The following is a 14,589-nucleotide window of genomic DNA, read 5'->3' as shown; positions in this document are numbered from 1 at the left end:
GGAATGGTCGGGGAGCACCTCGCGCAGCCCCGGCAAAGTCTCATCGTCGCATGCAGGTACGGATTCGTCCTGTCGCCACCGCCAACGGTTTGCAGGCATGGATTCGACCGGCTGTCCGCCGGGCACGGCGCTCGCCCAGAGGCTCATTGGCATTGGAGATGCCCTAACCAGCCCGATGAAAAATATCCCGAGGTACAGATGATCACGTCCATGCACATGGTTTTATATCCTCTATTTGTTTACTTCCATGAGCACATAGCACAAGGGGCTCGCGTGACACACAAGGTGTACGTCCGTCCTCGGTTATATATACAACGTGAAGCGTTACCCATGCCTTCATTTATTACTGCGGATGTATCTGAGATCCAGTGATCTGCTTGCCGGTGAGACAGGTGCTCGTGATACACAAGCCTGAGTCAGCACCGATTCTCTGGCTTGGCGGTGGACAATATCATAAATTATCCCGTTGTTCAACGATTTCTAGCGTGCGCTCTAAGGTGGAGTGATTCCTTTCTGTGTGCATGCTATGGTGTTCGTCATTCACATGGCTGATCCCCACATGCAAACTATGCAAGAGACGTGGGATGCTTCCATCCATCTAGTCCTGGACATGCATGCTGCCATTGCCCTAGCTAGCTCCTATGATCTATAAATACCACTCCCAACCTTCAAGTTCTCACACACAGCCATCTACTATCTCACAAGCCTATAGCATCCTCCGAGTTCCCACACACAGCCAACTCCGCCATGGCGAACCCCTCCAATTTCCAGATCACTCCCCGCGCCGCGTTCGTGGAGAGCAACGAGCTCAACTTCCGCAGCTTGTACCTGTTCCACACTTCCCTGGGCCCAAACCAGACCCAGTCCACCGTAATAGACCCGAATGCTACTACCGGTTTGGGTCAGACGGCCGTTAACAACTGGGCGGTATGTGATAGCCCTAGCCCCGGTGCCACCGTCGTTGCACGTGCACAAGGCCTGCATATCTATGCCGGTAACTGGCAGAACACTTTCAGCATAACCTTTGAGGTTGAAAGGTACGTACACATATGCTTTCAGTTTCATATACGGTTATATATACTTTATATTAGCTGTCAACAAAAATATAAATGCATGGTTATATACCTTTGTCAAGAAATACATCTTCATGTGGATTAGTTAAGCTACATTTGATTCTGTTATTAGGTGGTGTTGCAAATTTCAGTGCATGATAAAGTTGCCAACCATCTGTGGACATGATACAGGTTTAAGGGGTCAACGCTTCAGGTGATGGGCATATCTGTTGAGGAAGGTGAGTGGGCTATTGTTGGTGGGACAGGACAGTTCGCAATGGCAAACGGTGTCATATACAAAAAGTTCCATGAGCAGAGGAGCGACGGTAACATCATAGAACTCACTGTCCACGCGTTCTGTCCCGTGCTGAAAGGCTCACCGGTGAGATGAATATCCATACAAATATGTACTTATTTATTTATTTTTAGTTAGATGATATTGCTATTTTTCTCCATAGAAACATTTGTTGATTTTTGTTCACACCGATCCTTTTAATTTAAGGAAACATCACATGATTATTATATCTTGTAGAGCCTTCTCACAAAGCTTGGACCGTGGGGTGGAAGTGGAGGGTCAGATAAAGACATCGTTGAGGCACCAAGGCGTCTAGAGAGCATCACAGTTAGCAGCGGCTCGATTATTGATTCAATCAAATTTTCTTATGTTGACCAAGCTGGCCAGAAGCACACAAGTGGACCCTGGGGAGGATCCGGAGGAAATCAAAACACGGTTCGATCTCTGAATTAATTTTTATGTGATTTTCTCAATTCCATGTGTAAGCAACTCAACACTTTTTTTTTCTTTTGCATGCTATGCAGATCGTACTCGGGGCTTCTGAGTTTGTGAAGGAAGTTTCTGGAACATACGGCATTTATGACGCAGACCAACACAACATAATAATGTCACTGAAATTCATCACCAATGTGAAGGCTTATGGGCCTTTCGGAGAAGCGAATGGAACCCCTTTCACCATACCTGTGGAAAACAATAGCAGCATAGTCGGCTTCTTCGGGCGCAGTGGGATATATCTCGATGCGCTTGGTGTCTACGTGCGCCCACTCTAAGCAACAGCGGCTAATATTCTTATTTTCGGCGTTTGTTTCTCATTTCAAATAAGAAGATGGGATCGGATAGTTGTCCTTTCTCATCCGGAAGATCTTATGTAGCCACCTGGACTTTTAGGTCCCTTTGTTGTGATGAATAAAAATATCAGTTTTCTTATATGTGTGTGTGTGTGTGTGTGTGTGTGTGTGTGTGTGTGTGTGTGTGTGTGTGTGTGTGTGTGTGTGATGTGTTTCCTGTATGTGTCTTGATAAGAATTGAGTGGCAGGCACACTCCAGCATGGCTAGGGGCAAAGCCTAAAGATCTCGTGTTGCAAGGTTGTTCGTTTGGTTTTTCGGGTTTTTTCTTGGACTATATCTTCTGGTTTCCAGATGAGCCACGCCATGTGCGCGCCATTTTCATGGTTCTCCGGTTTTCCTTAGCATTTGTTTGTTGGTTTTAGACGCGACGTGTGCGTGCCATGTTCATGGTTCTTTCAATTTCCTTGACATTCACCATTTCGGTTTTCACACAATCGCTACTAGTACATGTGTGTGCCATGTTTATGGTTTTTCCCGGTTTTTCCTTGCATGTGTCATTCAGTTTTCAGATGACATGTATGTGCGCGCGCGTGCCATGTTCACATGCAACGAGCGTGATGAGAACACCATCATCATCTGGAGCAACATCAGTGTCAAGAAAATCTGCCATCATAGAAAGCGAGGGCGACCACGATGCCACCCAGCCAGGAGAGGCTCCATCGGCAACTCAGCCAACGGATGAACCCAGTTTTGTGCCAATCCACACGAACCCAGTTTCAAATATCACAAGAAAAAGGCTCAACGAATGCATAACAAAGGAAGAGCCGCAGAAAACACACAGGGCATAAACTTTCAGCATCAAACAAACTTCCTCCAAAACATGGAGGAATCACATTATATAATCATTAAACAGGTCTGGATGCACTGTACCACTGTGAGTTTGCAAGTATCTAATTATTACAGCCGGAAATGTCTGTGATCCTTAATGTTCATTGGTTTCTTCGGGGGCAGCTCTTTGTCACAAAGGCAAAGCATATCCTATATCACGAAATGTAAGAACGGGTCAGGACAAGAATAGATGACGCAATACACAACACATCGCGTTAAGAAGCAACAATATGATATCCAATGTCATTCCAAGGTTTTTCCAGGCTCAACAAAAAAAAATGTCCCAGAGACAAGGGGGCAACTTGTGGCATGCTCCATTATTTTGTTAAGAGTACATTCACTGAGAGCAATGGCAAAATAGATGTGATACATGTTCTAGGCACTATCGGCAAACAGATGCACTTTGTTTTTAACTCGGTGTCTTCACTTCTCAGCTGCACAGCTCCTAACCATGATCAGATGCGCTTTTTAAAACCTATAACAACCATAGTCAATAGATAAATACCCCATCCTTTCCGGTAAGAAAAAACGGAGAATAAGCATTTCAATTCACTTCGTGCCAACTACAAACATCTCATATTCAATTCACTTAGTAACTATACATGATCAATTCAGTATTTCCTGGCTGTAAAGGAGTCTAGTCTACCAAGAAAGACCTCAATATTCAATATGTTACTACTGGCACACAACACAAACATTTGATATGCATTATTGGTTGTATAAAAGGAGCCTCATCTGCCAAGCAAGACCACAGTATCCAATATCACACACACACACACACACACAAAAAAAAGTATTTCACATGCATTATTTTGTTAAGAGTACATTCATCTAGAGCAATCGCAAAATAGATGGGACACATGTCTAAGAACTATCAGCAAACAAATGCACTTTCTTTTTAACTTGGTGTCTTCACTTCTCGGCTGCACAGCTCCTAACCATGATCAGACGCGCTTTTTAAAACCTATAACAACCATAGTCAATAGATGAATACCCCATCCTTTTCAAAAGAAAACAACGGAGAATAACCATTTCAATTCACTTAGCAGCATTAATTGATCAATTTGATATTTCCTGGTTGTATAAAAGGAGTCTGGTCTACCAAACAAGACCTCAATATTCAATATGTATTATTGACACACAAAACTAGTAGCTTTTGATATGCATTACTGACACCAAAAGAGAAACGACTGTCCAAAGTTAAACGAGTGATCTGCATTACTGGGAACTGCATTTGGGGGCATAAGACTTGAAAATACTGCCCTTGCTGACAAATGCTGCTGAGCCAGGATGACATATTTGTTTAACTTACCTGATGGAGCTCAGGAATATCAAAATTACTACTCTACCATGACAAAATTCTTAGTGTAAACATGCCATATAGCTCGTCAACCTCAGTATATGACATCACTATTCTACAGAACACTCACTAAATCAAGTGGCAGTGAGCTCCTACATTAGCAATTGCCCCAGGAGATGAAGCAGGTTGTTTCAAAGGAATAAATTTTATTTTCTGGTAACTAGGTCTCTTCAATAGTGGATACATAGGCTGCCGTTTTCCTGCCATGTCACCCAGAATCCTAGTAGGGGGCGGGGGGGGGGGGGGGGGGGGGGTGATTGGGTGAGGTACAAGAGAGAGCATGGTGAGGAACTGTTAGGAGGGGATGTGTGGTAGGAAAGGTAAAATTAACTATGAGAACAAGGACACACACAAATGGTTGCACATGTTACTTGTGGTGTTGTCTCTAGGTGAAGTGATACAAAATGGATATTCTAAGGTGGTAACCTTCCGGATATCGCATAAACCAAAAACTACTCACTCAAATCCAAAATGCAAGGCGCCCATGGATCCATTGCAAGAAATGTGACAAAATCGTCAAGTAAAAAAGATATTAAATATACAGGTATCTAGATCCATGAAAATCAAGGATCTGGTACTACTGCAATTCGAAAAACTATGCCGATGAAGTTCATTCTTCATCACTACACATCGATCCTTAACCGATCAGATTTATGAAGATCAAGAAGTACAACATTTTGGATTGATTTTTCTACTATGAAGCACTCAGCTTACTTAAACTGCACAGTGCCGTGAAGACGCTGTCACCGACAGAGAAAGTCAAGCAAAGAAAACACATGGTCATACATACTATAAAATTAACCAAACCCGAACTAATACACGGAATTAGTTGAGGACAATGGATAAAAAAGTGGACAAATCATCCTAACTGACCAGAAACAAACATTGTTTAGTAACTTGGCGCTAAAACGATGTATGTTAAATACTAACCACCTTCATAAAGAAGAGCAACAGTAACAACCAGCAGGTATAACGAACAGCTAGCCTCAAGGTGTTCTACGATCTAATCATTGTAGTGCAAGGGATCATTATATCACTCGATATAAAGGTTTACAAACTAGGCGATTCAGTCTCGACTAAGAATGAACAATACTTCTCACCGCCATATATTCAACTATTATCTATGCATATCGGTCACTGAATCCCTCCACAGTAACACCGCATTTCCGTATTGAAACTCATAAACCATGTAAAATCAACAGGATTCACTCTCTCGTGTGCAGGTTTGCATGTCGATAACAGCCAATATTCATAACAGCACCGACAGCTCTTCCCCATCGCAATGCAATACCACACACCACTCAACATTGTATTCAGTTGTAGGTGTCAAACTCCAGGATTTTACAGGGTTGTTCTTAGTGGACATATAAATTAATTTGAGACTGACACATCCAGCTAATGCAAATGTGGGCAACCAGAAAAACAAACTGAAAGGGGATGGATAAGGCGCTGCGCGGGTTTGGTACCTTGGGAGAGGGAGCACCAGCAGGTGGAGTCGACGGCGATGCAGGACTTAAGGCGCGCCGACGCGACCGCGGTGTGCAGGGGCAGCAGCGTCTCCAGCCCCGCCACCGCCGACCTGCAGGGAACCTCAATGTCACACACACACAGCCACGCCCATCGATCCACTTCGCTCATCTACTGGACAACAGCATACCTGCGGAGGATACGGGCGGCTCGTGCGGGGGAGGAAGACGGCAGGGAGGAGCCGAGGCCGAGGCCGCGGCCGGCGAGGGGCGCCGGGCGGAGGGCCGCTCTGGCGGCGGTGGCGGCGGCGCGGGCCAAGGATGCCATTTCTCTTCCTTTTTCCCGTCGGACGACGTGCGGTGTTCGATGACGTTAAACCCTAGCGGACACTTCGAAGCCCATTCTCTTTGTCTGGGCCATCCCCGGAGTCAAATTTCGTACGTAATGGCCCATTATTGGCCCGCAAATCGCTCGGTCACGATTTGGAGAATCTACCGCCCATTTGCTGCTTCCTTTTATCAAATCAAAGGGGTGTGCCTCGGCATTGCAGTTAGATCTCAAACCATCCACTGTCCTCGTCGTTGCAATAAAGGGTGCAACATAGGTGATGTTGTAGATCTTTCTTTTTTTCTCTTCACTTTTTTATTTTACAACATGGGTGTTGGTGCGAAAAAATATTTTGCAACACAACATGTAGTATTACAGAAGAAAAATATGTATATTTTTTCATTTTCACTTTTTTTGCAACATGGGTTATTTCTTTTGCGAGAGAAAGTTTTGCAACACATATGCTATTCCAGAAGAAAAAAAATGCATTTTTTTTCGTTTTCACTTTTTTTTTCCTTTTTGCAATTTGGGTATTTCTTTTGCGGGAGAAAATTTTGCGACACATGATGTTGCAGAAAAAAAAATGCATAACTTCTTTCGTCTATACTTTTTTTTTGCAACATAAGTCTTGTTGCGAAGGAAATCTTGTAGCACATATGATGTCAGTCCACATGCTCACCAAGTGAAGTGACACATAGGCATTCAGAATTTATTAACTCCAAGACCTGCTGTCATTCTAGCAAGTGAGAAGATGCTACGTTGATGTCTGAACCTTGCTTGCAATAACCCCGGGTGGATTTGCAGCTGGAACTGTTCCTCACCGCCTGTTTTCGTCCTGCAGAATTGGACTTAGCAGTGTTATTACTTGGTCAACCTGACACAGCACAACATCTTCACGAGGAACTGTTCCTTCAGGGGTGTAAATTGCACTTGAGGCAGAAATATATTCAGAGAAACACAAAAGCCATGTAGAACGGTTTAGCAGACAGTCAGTGTGTGGCTAATGTGAGGGCCTCTCAATGACGCACGTCTTTCATCAACTCCGAGTTTGGCCAGGTTTGGTAATCGTGTCATGTAACACTGAATTTGATCAAAGGCAGCTTCCATCCATCCAGCTCCAGGACGGACATGACAGAAGAACGAAAGTTCAGACACCACAATTGTCTGAATATGAAGTTTCAGTTCCAGGGCATCACAAGGACAAAAAAGGAGTCAGATTCTACATCTCACAGAATTCGGCCAGACGCGCACAACCCTAAAGATACAGTTCCTCGCTGCCGTTTTTTTATGCAGAAACTTGCTACTGTCAATCTGAAACAACACAAGAACCATCTCACAGATAGATAGATGCAAATTCAATTCAGGCACAAACACAAGAACTTCCTTAGGACGAACTTAACTAACTCAAATTTTATCAAGGCAGTTTCAGCTCAAAACACAAAAATTTCAGATTCAAACCCTTCTCTCTCCGTCTCTTCAGAATTCGACCAGACAAACTCCCTCCAGTTCTCACATCTCATACATCGCCAAAAGACACCAAGTGACACTGAAATTTGACCCCGAGACTCGTCAAACACAACGACACTGACACTCTAGTAGTAACTTCTAACTGGACACGCACCGACCAAACGACCACCAGAACTCAACTCACCCATGGACAGACACACTCTGTTGTTGCATCTCCTTCAGAAGGTTCAGTCCACCTCCTCCATCTTGCTCTCCTCGGCGCCCTCCTCCTCCAGCGCGGGCATGTCAGCATCCTCCTCCTCGGCATCCTGATCGTCGATGTTGAGCCCGAGCTTGAGCATGCGGTGGATCCTGGCGGCGAAGGTGTTGGGGTCCTCCAGGCTGAAGCCGGAGGTGAGCAGCGCCGTCTCGAAGAGCAGCATCACCAGGTCCTTGACGGACTTGTCGTTCTTGTCGGCGTCGGCGCGCTTGCGGAGCTCCTCCATGATGCCGTTCTCCGGGTTGATCTCCATCGTCTTCTTGGAGGACATGTATGCGCCCATGCTGCTGTCCCTCAGCGCCTGCGCCTTCATGATCCGCTCCATGTTGGCCGTCCACCCGTACTCGCCGGTCACCAGGCAGCACGGCGAGTCCACGATGCGGTCCGATACGACCACCTTCTCCACCTTGTCGCCCAGGATGTCCTTGATGGTCTTGCAGAGGCCCTCGAACGCGGCCTTCTTCTCCTCCCGGCGCTTCTTCTCCTCCTCGGTCTCCTCGTCGAGTTTGAGGCCCTCCTTGGTGGCGGAGACGAGCTTCTTGCCGTCGTACTCCTTGAGCTGCCCGACGGCGTACTCGTCGATGGCGTCCACCATGAAGAGCACCTCGTAGCCGCGCTTCTTGAGGCGCTCCAGGAAGGGGGAGTTCTCGACGGCCTTGCGGCTCTCGCCGGTGATGTAGTAGATGTCCTTCTGCCCCTCCTTCATCCGGGTGACGTAGTCCTTGAGGCTGGTGAGCTCGTCGCCGCTCTTCGTCGAGTGATACCGGAGCAGGTCGGCGAGCTTGGCGCGGTTCTGGGAGTCCTCGTGCACGCCCAGCTTGAGGTTCTTGGAGAAGGCCTCGTAGAACTTGGCGTAGTCCTCCTTGTTGTCGGCGATCTCGAAGAAGAGCTCGATGCACTTCTTGACGAGGTTCTTGCGGATGACCTTGAGGATCTTGTTCTGCTGCAGCGTCTCCCGGGAGATGTTGAGGGGGAGGTCATCCGAGTCGACGACGCCCTTGACGAAGCCGAGCCACTCCGGGATGAGCTCCTCGCAGTTGTCCATGATGAAGACGCGGCGCACGTAGAGCTTGATGTTGTTCATCTTCTTGCGGGTGTCGAAGAGGTCGAAGGGGGCGCGGCGGGGCACGAAGAGCACCGCCTTGAACTCCAGCTGCCCCTCCACCGAGAAGTGCTTCACGGCGAGGTGCTCCTCCCAGTCGTTGGTGATGCTCTTGTAGAAGGACGCGTACTCCTCCTTGCTGATCTCCTCCGGCTTGCGCAGCCAGATGGGCTTCTGCTTGTTGATCTGCGCCCACTCGTGGCTCACCTCCTTCACCTTCTTCGTCTTCTTCTTGCTCTCGTCTTTGTCCTTGTCATCGTCGACCTCCTCGACCTCGCCTTCCTTCTTTTCCTCGGAAGCGTCTTCGTCTTCGTCGTCGCTGATCTCCTTCTCGGTGGTCTTCTCAGTCCAGAGGTAGATGGGGTAGCTGATGAACTCCGAGTGCTTCTTGACGAGGTCCTTGAGGCGGCGCTCCTCCAGGTACTCGAGCTGGTCGTCCTTGAGGAAGAGCGTGATCTTGGTGCCGCGCCCGAGCCGCTCGCCCTCCGTGTCGAGCGTGACGGTGAAGGAGCCGCCGGCCTGCGACTCCCACACGTACTGCTCGTCGTCGTTGTGCTTGGTGGTGACCACCACCTTCTCGGCGACGAGGTAGGCCGAGTAGAAGCCGACCCCGAACTGGCCGATCATGCTCACGTCCGCGCCCGCCTGCAGCGCCTCCATGAACTCCTTGGTGCCGGAGCGCGCGATGGTGCCCAGGTTGTTCACAAGGTCTGCACACAATTTTGGTTCCCGTCAGAAATTCAGCCAATCATCCGCACACACGTGAAAAAAAACATATTCAGTCAGTCTGAAACTCTAGATTAATTCTCGTCAGACATTCAGACATTCATTCAGGCATTCAGCAACGACTGAACATGAAAATTCAGTAATTCAGGCATCAGGGGCAAACGGAAATTCAGTCTGAAACTCTGGATTAGTTCTTGTTAGAAATTCATGCATTCATTCAAGGGATTCAGCACATCGAAAATTCGACCAGCGTCCATGATTGACTGATTGGGAGAGAGTGAAAGAGGAGGAGGAGGGAGGGGAGGCGAGCATAGATAGATAGATAGATGGATGGATACCTGACTTGGTCATGCCGACGCCGCTGTCGATGATGGAGAGCGTCTTGTTGGGCTTGTCGGGGACGAGGCGGATGAAGAGCTCCGGCTGCGCGTCCAGCTTGCTCTTGTCCGTCAGGCTCTCGAACCGGATCTTGTCAAGCGCCTGCAGTCAACATTCACAGTTTCGAATCGCGCGTGAGCAAACAAGCATCTCTGGCGGAGAAGGCTGACGAACAGAAAAAGAAACAGGGGAAGGAACAGAGAGACGTACATCAGAAGAGTTGGATATGAGCTCGCGGAGGAAGATCTCCTTGTTGGAGTAGAAGGTGTTGATGATGAGCGAGAGCAGCTGGTTGATCTCCGCCTGGAACGCGAAGGTCTCCGTCTCCGCCGCGCCGCCGCCCATCTGCACGTCCGCTGCCGCCGACGCCATTGCCGCCTCCGCTGCTACTTCTCGACGCGAAATTGGGGGAAGATGGGTGGGTGGTTCCTCGCTGCAATGCTTGCGGGCCGATTCGCTGGGGTGGGGATCGCGGTGCTTGCTTGTGGCGCTGGGAGAAGAGATTTGGGAGCAGACTGATGGACCAACAGGTGGCGAGCGGGAGGATTTATACCCCCGGCGGGGGGAGGGGATCGATCGATGGGGGTGGCTTCGCAGGCGTTCTGGTGCCTTCCACGGATTCCCGAATGGGCGCGCGCTCGCGGTGGTTCCCGAAGCTTCCTGGGCTTCTCCTTCTCTCTCTCTCCCTTGGTGCGCGGCGAGGCGGTTCGCCTTGGCCCTTGGCCATGTCCCGAAGCTTCTACGGCCACCTGGGGTAGGTGCTATGAGATGCGTGCGTCAGAGCGGGCGTCCGGCGGAGATTGCTCGGTGGCCTAACATTTCATACAAAACGATTATTAATCAAAGCAATGTAAAACATGTCAAAAATTGTTCATACTATTTGAAAAAATGTTGGTGACACTTCAAATTATTCGCACGTTTCAGAACATGGTCATGAGTTTTAAAAAAAAAATGTTGCTGAAATGTAAAACACATCTTCACGTGATTTTTGTATATTAAAATGTTCATGCCATACAGAAAAATAAAATCATGGCATTCGAAAAACTGTTCACACGTTTAAAAACATGTTTATGGCGGTTTGAACAAAATTAATGCGAGTGCAATGTTGAAATGCGTCCAGGTAATCTTGGAGAAGAATTGTAACATTTAAAAAAAATTCATGAAATTGAAGAAAATGTTAGTAAGACGTCAAAAAATGTTTGCAGGTTTTTAAAAAATGCTCATGTCATTTATGGAAAACGTTAAATATGTGCCAACAAAAATATTCACCATGTATTTACAAAATGTTCAGTGTGCATCTTAGAAATGTTCAACATGTATATGTATAAATTCTTTAACATATATTTGAGAAAATGTACAACGTGCATCTGAAACATATTCAACCTGTATATGGAAAATGCTAAACATGCATTCAAAAAAGTCAACATGTATTTAAAAGGAAAAAAAGAAAATATAGGTGAAAAGGTGAAAAGGTAAAGAAAATAAATAAAAATAAATAGAAAAACACATAAAAATAGAAATAATGGAAAATAAAACTAAACTGGAAACCCCCGAAAAAAGCAATGAAAATAAATAAATAAATAAAAACACATAAAGAAGAAAAAGAAACAATCCAGACCTTCTAAAACTGGGAGAAGCTCTTTTTTTGAGTGGTAAACCCGACTTTTATTGATTATTGTTTCGGTTTACAGGAATAACAAAGGTGAAAGGATCAATATGGTTGACTAGAGGGGGGTGGATAGGCAACTAACAATTTTTAGCTTTTCTTTAACAATTTAAACTTTGCATCAAAGTAGGTTGTCTAGATATGCATGTTGGAAATATGCCCTAGAGGCAATAATAAATTAGTTATTATTATATTTCATTGTTCATGATAATCGTTTATTATCCATGCTAGAATTGTATTGATAGAAAACTCAGATACATGTGTGGATACATAGACAACACTATGTCCCTAATAAGCCTCTAGTTGACTAGCTCGTTGATCAATAGATGGTTACGGTTTCCTGACCATAGACATTGGATGTCATTGATAACGGGATCACATCATTAGGAGAATGATGTGATGGACAAGACCCAATCCTAAGCCTAGCACAAGATCGTGTAGTTCGTTTGCTAAAGCTTTTCTAATGTCAAGTATCATTTCCTTGGACCATGAGATTGTGCAACTCCCGGATACCGTAGGAGTGCTTTGGGTGTGCCAAACGTCACAACGTAACTGGGTGGCTATAAAGGTACACTACAGGTATCTCCGAAAGTGTCTGTTGGGTTGGCACGAATCGAGACTGGGATTTGTCACTCCGTGTAAATGGAGAGGTATCTCTGGGCCCACTCGGTAGGACATCATCATAATGTGCACAATGTGATCAAGGAGTTGATCACGGGATGATGTGTTATGGAACGAGTAGAGAGACTTGCCGGTAACGAGATTGAACAAGGTATCGGGATACCATGATCGAATCTCGGGCAAGTATCGTACCGCTAGACAAAGGGAATTGTATACGGGATTGATTGAATCCTTGACATCGTGGTTCATCCGATGAGATCATCGTGGAGCATGTGGGAACCAACATGGGTATCCAGATCCCGCTGTTGGTTATTGACCGGAGAGTTGTCTCGGCCATGTCTGCATGACTCCCGAACCCGTAGGGTCTACACACTTAAGGTTCGATGACGCTAGGGTTATAGGGAAAGTATGTACGCGGTTACCGAATGTTGTTCGGAGTCCCGGATGAGATCCCGGATGTCACGAGGAGTTCCGGAATGGTCCGGAGGTAAAGATTGATATATAAGAAGTATGGTTTTGGCCACCGGAAGTGTTCCGCGCATCACCGGTAGTGTACCGGGACCACCGGAGGGGTCCGGGGGTCCACCGGGAGGGGCCACCGGCCCCGGAGGCCTACATGGGCCAATAGTGGGAAGGGACCAGCCCCTAGGTGGGCTGGGGCACCTCCCACCAAGGCCCAAGGCGCCTCCTAGAGGGGAAGGGGGCAAACCCTAGGGCAGATGGGCCTTAAGGCCCACCCTAGGTGCGCCTCCTCTCTCTCCCCCCTTGGCCCCAACCCTAGATGGGTTTTGGGGCTGCCGCCACCCCTAGGGAGGGAACCCTAGATGGGGGCGCAGCCCCTCCCCTTCCCCTATATATACTTGAGGTATTGGGGGCTGCAACATACACGAGATCATCCCCCTCTTGGCGCAGCCCTACCTCTCTTCCTCCTCGTCTCTCGTAGTGCTTGGCGAAGCCCTGCTGGAGTTCCGCGCTCCTCCACCACCACCACACCGTCGTGCTGCTGCTGGATGGAGTCTTCCCCAACCTCTCCTTCTCCCCTTGCTGGATCAAGGCGTAGGAGACGTCACCGGGTTGCACGTGTGTTGAACGCGGAGGCACCGTGGTTCGGAGCTTAGATCGGAATCAACCGCGATCTGAATTGCTATAAGTACGACTTCTTCATCCGCGTTCTTGCAACGCTTCCGCTTAGCGATCTACAAGGGTATGTAGATGCACTCTCCTTCCCCTCGTTGCTAGATTACTCCATAGATTGATCTTGGTGATCCGTAGAAAATTTTAAATTTCTGCTACGATCCCCAACAGTGGTATCAGAGCTAGGTCTATGCGTAGTTTCTATGCACGAGTAGAACACAAAGCAGTTGTGGGCGTCGATTTTGTCAATTTACTTGCCGTTACTAGTCTTATCTTGATTAGGCGGCATCGTGGGATGAAGCGGCCCGGACCGACCTTACACGTACTCTTACGTGAGACTGGTTCCACCGACTGACATGCACTAGTTGCATAAGGTGGCTAGCGGGTGTCTGTCTCTCCCACTTTAGTCGGATCAGATTTGATGAAAAGGGTCCTTATGAAGGGTAAATAGAAATTGGCATATCATGTTGTGCTTTTCGCGTAGGTAAGAAACGTTCTTGCTAGAAACCTATAGCAGCCACGTAAAAACTTGCAACAACAATTAGAGGACGTCTAACTTGTTTTTGCAGCATATGCCTTGTGATGTGATATGGCCAAAAGGATGTGATGAAGGATATATGTGATGTATGAGATTGATCATGTTCTTGTAATAGGAATCACGACTTGCATGTCGATGAGCATGACAACCGGCAGGAGCCATAGGAGTTGTCTTAATTTATTTATGACCTGTGTGTCAACATAAACGTCATGTAATTACTTTACTTTATTGCTAAAGCGTTAGCCATAGTAGTAGAAGTAATAGATGACGAGACAACTTCAAGAAGACACGATGATGGAGATCATGATGATGGAGATCATGGTGTCATGCCGGTGATAACGATGATCATGGAGCCCCAAAGATGGAGATCAAAAGGAGCAAAATGATATTGGCCATATCATGTCACTATTTGATTGCATGTGATGTTTATCATGTTTTACATCTTATTTGCTTAGAACGACGGTAGCTTAAATAAGATGACCCCTCACTAAAATTTCAAGAAAAGTGTTCCCCCTAACTG

The 14,589-nt window shown here is 46.9% G+C and overlaps 3 protein-coding genes across 5 annotated transcripts; 1 reads left to right on the top strand and 2 right to left on the bottom strand.

The window, feature by feature from the left end:
* The first annotated feature begins 660 nt into the window (after positions 1-660).
* On the top strand, positions 661-2,274 carry LOC125528015 (mannose/glucose-specific lectin). Its single transcript, XM_048692528.2, has 4 exons — positions 661-1,037; positions 1,245-1,434; positions 1,585-1,782; positions 1,872-2,274. Exons 1-4 carry the CDS (start codon positions 748-750, stop codon positions 2,115-2,117), a joined length of 924 nt encoding a protein of 307 aa, XP_048548485.1. The 5' UTR covers positions 661-747; the 3' UTR covers positions 2,118-2,274.
* Positions 2,275-2,986: 712 nt separating this feature from the next.
* LOC125528014 (uncharacterized) lies at positions 2,987-6,249 on the bottom strand. 3 transcript variants are annotated; one of them, XM_087542787.1, is made up of 4 exons: positions 6,042-6,249; positions 5,851-5,963; positions 3,920-3,988; positions 3,216-3,499 (listed from the first exon to the last, which is right to left on the bottom strand). In XM_087542787.1, exons 1-3 carry the CDS (start codon positions 6,176-6,178, stop codon positions 3,969-3,971), a joined length of 270 nt encoding a protein of 89 aa, XP_087398913.1. In that variant the 5' UTR covers positions 6,179-6,249; the 3' UTR covers positions 3,216-3,499; positions 3,920-3,968. The 3 variants fall into 3 exon arrangements, with proteins under 3 accessions (XP_048548484.2, XP_087398913.1, XP_087398912.1); XM_048692527.2 differs by lacking the exons at positions 3,216-3,499; positions 3,920-3,988 and adding an exon at positions 2,987-3,174; XM_087542786.1 differs by lacking the exon at positions 3,920-3,988.
* Positions 6,250-7,558: 1,309 nt separating this feature from the next.
* Positions 7,559-10,727, bottom strand: LOC147983014 (heat shock protein 90-1). Its single transcript, XM_087542785.1, has 3 exons — positions 10,321-10,727; positions 10,071-10,212; positions 7,559-9,716 (listed from the first exon to the last, which is right to left on the bottom strand). The coding sequence occupies exons 1-3, from the start codon at positions 10,480-10,482 to the stop codon at positions 7,873-7,875; spliced, it is 2,148 nt and encodes a 715-aa protein (XP_087398911.1). The 5' UTR covers positions 10,483-10,727; the 3' UTR covers positions 7,559-7,872.
* Positions 10,728-14,589: the final 3,862 nt, after the last annotated feature.

Source organism: Triticum urartu, chromosome 2A (assembly GCF_056163025.1).
Source record: "Triticum urartu cultivar PI428250 chromosome 2A, HENAU_Tu73, whole genome shotgun sequence".
NCBI classification, from domain to species: domain Eukaryota; kingdom Viridiplantae; phylum Streptophyta; class Magnoliopsida; order Poales; family Poaceae; genus Triticum; species Triticum urartu.
This window is presented reverse-complemented; position numbering and strand designations above follow the sequence as displayed.